This window comes from Trypanosoma theileri, assembly GCF_002087225.1.
Source record: "Trypanosoma theileri isolate Edinburgh chromosome Unknown TM35_Tth_28_V1, whole genome shotgun sequence".
Classification (NCBI taxonomy): Eukaryota; Euglenozoa; class Kinetoplastea; order Trypanosomatida; family Trypanosomatidae; genus Trypanosoma; species Trypanosoma theileri.
The window spans coordinates 337475-343039 of record NW_021639870.1 but is presented as its reverse complement, the minus strand read 5'-3'; the positions used below and the strand labels follow the sequence as shown (position 1 = coordinate 343039).

Below are 5565 nucleotides of genomic sequence, written 5' to 3'. Positions count from 1 at the left end.
AGAAATAAAGTTTCGGAAGCAGAACAGTCTTTAAAAGAGTGGGTAAACAAGTCGGAGGGGTATCTTGCGGAAGGAAAGGGCTATCAAGAAGTATGGGGAACCACAGTGGAGACTTGTAATTCAAGAGCCAATGCTGCTAGGGACGTGGCCAGTGGGACGAAAGAAATCGTTACTGAAGTCATCATCGAGAGGGCGAAGATGAATCCGTTGCGCGACCATTTACTACGTCTCATGAAGAAGGCTACGGGTGAGGTAAAAAAAAATGTGAGTGTCCTTAATGGGGCGGCGGATGCAGTCGAAGAGGCAAGATATTTGGATCGAATAAGTGCACTCGCGATGATGAACATGAGAGTTATGTTGGAGAATCGAAACGATAGCAGAAAACAACATACAGAAGTGCTTGAGGGAGTGGATGAAAAAAAAAGGTCGGTGGAACGGGAAGCGCTTATTAAGAGGAGCAAGAGAGTGTATAAAGAACTGAATGAGGTTTATCATCACCTCCTAGTGATCAAACGAAGAAGTCACGCCTGCGCGAGGGAAGTAAGTAATGGTGTAATCGCTACGAAGAATAGGATTCTCAGAGCGTGGGAACTGTTCGATGCGGTGAAAAATCAATTTGCAAAGAAAGATGAAGAGTACGAAGAGGATTTGAAAAAATTCGGCGATGCTATTGGGGAATCACTGAGGGAGGAATTAGTACGCGTAACTTATTTCAACAACAAAAAGAAAACGGATGAGGTACTGTTCGTTGTCGGTCGAACGTCTGCGAGCGCGATTGCGGGAGCTGCCCCACCACATGAGGCAAAGAAGAGGACAACTGACAAAGCCAAACTTGCGGAGAAGGTGGCGGCGACAAAGAAGAACGAAAAAGAAAGGTTGGAGCGGGAAAAAGTGGAGGAGGAAAAGGTGTTGAGGAACCTCCGTGAAGAAAGGCAAAGGGAGCTGGAGAGAAAGAGGGCCGAAGAAGAAAAGAAAAAGGCGACAGAAGAAAGGCGAAAGGAGCAGGAGAGAAAGAAACCTGAAGAAGAGAAGAAAAAGGGTAAACAGGAGTTGGAGAGAAAGGCAAAGGAAGAGATGGAGAAAAAAAAGAAACAAAAAGACGGCAGCATCGGCCCTGTATTGATGCACAGTCCCTTTTTGCTTCTTGTTCTGCTGTGTGTGTTGGGTTGCACTGTCGTGTGCTGATCGGTGTTCCCATGGCACAGTTGCACAGTTAACCTTTGTTTGAGTGGACATGGATGCATTGTAAAGGCACTGTTCTTTTTATTGAATTTTAATGTTTTTCTTTTCAGTTCGATAAATCTTTTGTTTGCATTTTTTTGCTGAACAAATCTATTGGGCTACTATGACACTCATCACATGACAAACCATCATTTTGTGAGGGGAGTGTTCTCTTTGTTTGTTGGCATTATTAACTGGGCTCTGCTGTGCCGCCATTCACTGTGTCCTCCTGGTGATGTGTGTGCGTTCCGTGATATTAATAACTATTGCTTTTACCCATGGGAATGGGGTACAAACCCGATGTGTTTTAATTGCCGTGACTGAAATGTGAAGAATGGCAGGAGGTTCAAGACACACAAACACGCACACTACCAACCGTCCTTTTCTTTGTGTGTGTGTGTGGACTGTCATCATGTGTGCATCATACCCACTGCTCGCCCTGTACGAAAGACACACACACCTACTGCGGGGAATTGTGTTGGTTGCCTCCTGAACATATTCACATGGTGATCACGGCCTTCTTTCCTTGTTTGTTTTCATTTTATTGTTTTTCCCTTGTGTGTGCGTTTCATTATAATTTCATTGCACGTTATGTGCAGCTGTGTGTTTTTCCTTTGCGTTTCCAATACACCTTGTGTATCTTCTGTGCTCATTTTTATGGAATGATTCTTTTTTTCATTATATACAAACTGCTGCAGGGACATCAAGAATAAACATATGGGCACAACAGGTTCAGTACACAATGATTTTCCGTTGTTAACCTTGGAGTGGATTGGACTGTGTCCAGGCATCGCAGCCACAGTAAGTAATAAATCTCTTTTTTTNCACTTCTTCTAAATTCAAGGTGTTGTTTCAATATCTGTGTAACTCTGGGTGTGTTTTATTGTGTGAGTGGTTTACTGTTGTTTCCCTCATTGGGTTGTGTTTGAATGCTGTTGTGATGTGTATTCTTTCTCACTCTCTTTCTGTGTACTCTCTGCCTTGTGTGTTAAATGTGCGTCTACTTTTCTCCTTTTCCTCTTCTTCCTTGTTACCACAGATCCAAGCAACTCACAGTGACAATCATGACAACGATGTTCGTCCAACTGCGTGGTGTGGTGTACCTGTTGGTACTTCTGCAGTGCTTTGTGTATGTGGCATGTGCGGAGGATGTTGTGCAGGATTCTACAGACATCAAGTCAACGGAAGATGACGTGGATCAGTTGTTAAACAAGACGGTAGCCACGGCGTATGAGCGCATCGTGAATATGTCTGGTTGTCTGTCACTGTTCGAGGATAATGGGGAATTATGCGAGAAAAGTGCCAAGCGTGCTGATGTTATTGCAAAGAATATCACGGTTCTTCGTGAAGAGATCGAGGGATTAGAGAAGGGAATACCGGCATCTGGGTCGAAAGATGAGTGGATACTGAAAAATAAGGATGGAATACAACAAAACATAAGAGATTTTGACAATGTGACACTATCACTCGTAGACATGGGTCTATTGGCACTTTCATGTAGGGAACAGTTTGTGGACTTGGGAGAAGATATTGGGAGTCTTGTCGCAGCTCGAGAGCGTTTTTTGAAAGTACATAAGGACAAAACGCACGAAAAGCGGGGGGTAATGAAACTCGATGAGAGGAGCAGTAATGCAAACCAAACGTTATTTGATCTCAAAGAACGACTCTTTTCCGAGGATGGTGAACTCAAACCTCTTGAGAATGTCAAGAAATCCATGGCTGACGCGGATGAAGCAGTGGAAAAACTCAGGGAAACTTTGGAGAAAGTTCAGGTGCTCGCAAGTGTATCGGAAGTATTCAAGGGTGTGGACTTTGAAAATATAGGAGGGGAGAAAAAGGACATCGTCGCTAAAAAACTGGAGGAAGCAAAAGAAACAGCAAAACAAAAGTATCTGACTCTGGTACAGGAGGAGCTGGTAGAAGATGAAAAGAGGGTAAAGGAGGAAGAGCGTTCGTCAGCGGTAATAAAAGAGGCAGATGATGTTAAAGAGAGGACACAGGAGACACAAGAAGAAAAAAAGAAAGAGGAAGAGGCTGGAGGAGAAGAAGAACAGACGGAACGGGCAGCGGAAGAGGCGAGAAAGAAAGCAGAAGCGGCGAAGAGGAATGACAACAGCCTCAGTCCTGCATTGGTGCACAGTTCCATGCTGCTTCTCCTTCTGACTGTGTTGGGTTACACTCTCGTGTGCTGATCGGTGTTCCCATGACACAGTTGCACAGTTAACCTTTGTTTGAGTGGACATGGATGCATTGTAAGGGTGCTGTTTTTTTTTTTATTGAATTTTAATGTTTTTTATTCTCCTATCACGATAAATCTTTTGTTTGCATTTTTTTGCTGAACGAATCTATTGGGCTACTACGGTACTCAACCCATGACAAACCATCATTTTGTGAGGGGAGTGTCCTCTTTCTTTGTTCGCATCATCTGGGCTCTGTTTTGCCGCCGTTCACTGTGGTCTCCTGGTGATGTTTGTGTGTTCCGTGATATTAATAACTATTGCTTTTGCCCGTGGGGATGGGATACAATCCCGATATGTTTTAATTGCTGTGACTGAAATGTGAAGAATGGTAGGAGGTTCAAGACACACAAACACGCACACTACCAACCCTCCTTCTCCTTTTGTGTGTGTGTGGACTGTCATCATGTGTGCATCATTCCCATTGCTCGCCCTGTACGAAAGACACACACACACACTGCTGGGAATTGTGTTATTGCCTCCCGAACATATTCACATGGTGATCACGGCTTTCTTTTTGTTTTGTTTTAATTATTTTGCTTTCCCTTTTGTGTGTGTTTCATTATAATTTCATTGCACGTTTTATGTGCAGCTGTGTGTTTCTCTTTTGCGTTTCCAATACACCTTGTGTATCTTGTGTGCTCATTTTTATGGAGTAATTCTTTTTTTTTCATTATATACAAACTGCTGCAGGGACATCAAGAATAAAGATATGGGCACGACACGTTCAATACACAATGATTTTCCGTTGTTAACCTTGGAGTGGATTGGACTGTGTCCAGGCATCGGAGCCACAGTAAGTAATTAATTTCTTTTTTTTCTTTTACATCTTTGCTCTATTATTGTGTCTGCCTCACGCAGTCACTCTTTTTTTACATTTTTATTTTGGTATAAAGATCCGATGGATTGTAGGTGTTTGAGTGTGCCCCTCTGTTGTGTGTTCCTTTGTGTGTTTGGGTTGCTGCTCGCACCGCCCACGTAATGAAAACACATTTCTTTGTTCTCGCCTTCTCTCTCGGTGGTGTCACTCACACGGTATTGCCACGAACACATTTCTGCCCTTGTGGTGTGTGTTGTTTGGTGTGTGGCTTGCTTGAGTGACTGCAACCTGCGGGGAGGGACTGAGACTGATCCGCTTCGGCTTCACGTAATGGGCTTGTGTTTTTTTTTTTCTGTTTGGGTTGAGTTGATGTGCTGGTGTGTGTGAATGTTTTTCTCTGATGAGAGTGGCAGCTGTGATTATTGTATTGTGAGTGCTTTGTGTGCTGTTGGTATCCTGTTGTTGTTGTTGTTCTTTTCTTGGGTTTTTCTTTTCCTCTCTGTAGGTGTGTGACTTTGTGTACATTTTAGTGAATGCGGCAGTGCCTCTCTGACATGAGCATGTGAGACTGTCATTGTGTGTGTGTGTGCACTGTGAGTGGGAGGGACACCGTTGTGTTGCTGGACCNAATGAAAACACATTTCTTTGTTCTCACCTTCTCTCTCGGTGTTGTCACTCACGGCATTGCCACGAACATATTTGTGCTCTTGTGGTGTGTGTTGTTTGTTGTGTGGCTTGCTTGAGTGACTGCCCCCTGCGGGGAGAGGTGGACTGAGACTGTTCCGCTTCGGCTTCACGTAATGGTTCTGTTTTTTTTTTTCTTTTTGGGGTTGAGTTGATGTGCTGGTGTGGGTGAATGTTTTTCTCTGATGGGGGTGGCAGCTGTGATTATTGTATTGTGAGTGATTTGTGTACTGTTGGTATCCTGTTGTTGTTTTCTTGTGTTTTTCTTTTCCTCTCTGTAGGTGTGTGACTTAGTGTACATTTTAGGGAATGCCGCAGTGCCTCTCTGACATGAGCATGTGGGAGTGTCATTGTGTGTGTGTCTGCACTGTGAGTGGGAGGGACACCGTTGTGTTGCTGGACCACTCCACTGCGGCGTCTGTGGGGTGCACTGAATGGCGGTGTGCTGTGCCTCCCCGCCCTTTCTCTTTCTCTCTCTGTGACTGTGCGGTCAGCGAAAACACAGGCGCTGTGTTTACAACTGTCACTCCGCCTGCACCTGTGCTGTCCAAGATACAACAGCTGCTGCCTCCTCCTCTAACTATCTATTTATATATTTCTTTT

General features: G+C 44.2%; 2 protein-coding genes across 2 annotated transcripts; both read left to right on the top strand.

The window, feature by feature from the left end:
• On the top strand, nucleotides 1–1185 carry TM35_000281960 (uncharacterized protein; the record flags this gene model as incomplete). Its single annotated transcript, XM_029028227.1, has 1 exon — nucleotides 1–1185. A coding segment is annotated over one exon (1185 nt), but the record flags the coding sequence as incomplete, so codon positions are not given.
• Nucleotides 1186–2285: 1100 nt separating this feature from the next.
• Nucleotides 2286–3413, top strand: TM35_000281950 (uncharacterized protein; the record flags this gene model as incomplete). Its single annotated transcript, XM_029028226.1, has 1 exon — nucleotides 2286–3413. One exon carries the CDS (start codon nucleotides 2286–2288, stop codon nucleotides 3411–3413), a length of 1128 nt encoding a protein of 375 aa, XP_028880545.1.
• Nucleotides 3414–5565: the final 2152 nt, after the last annotated feature.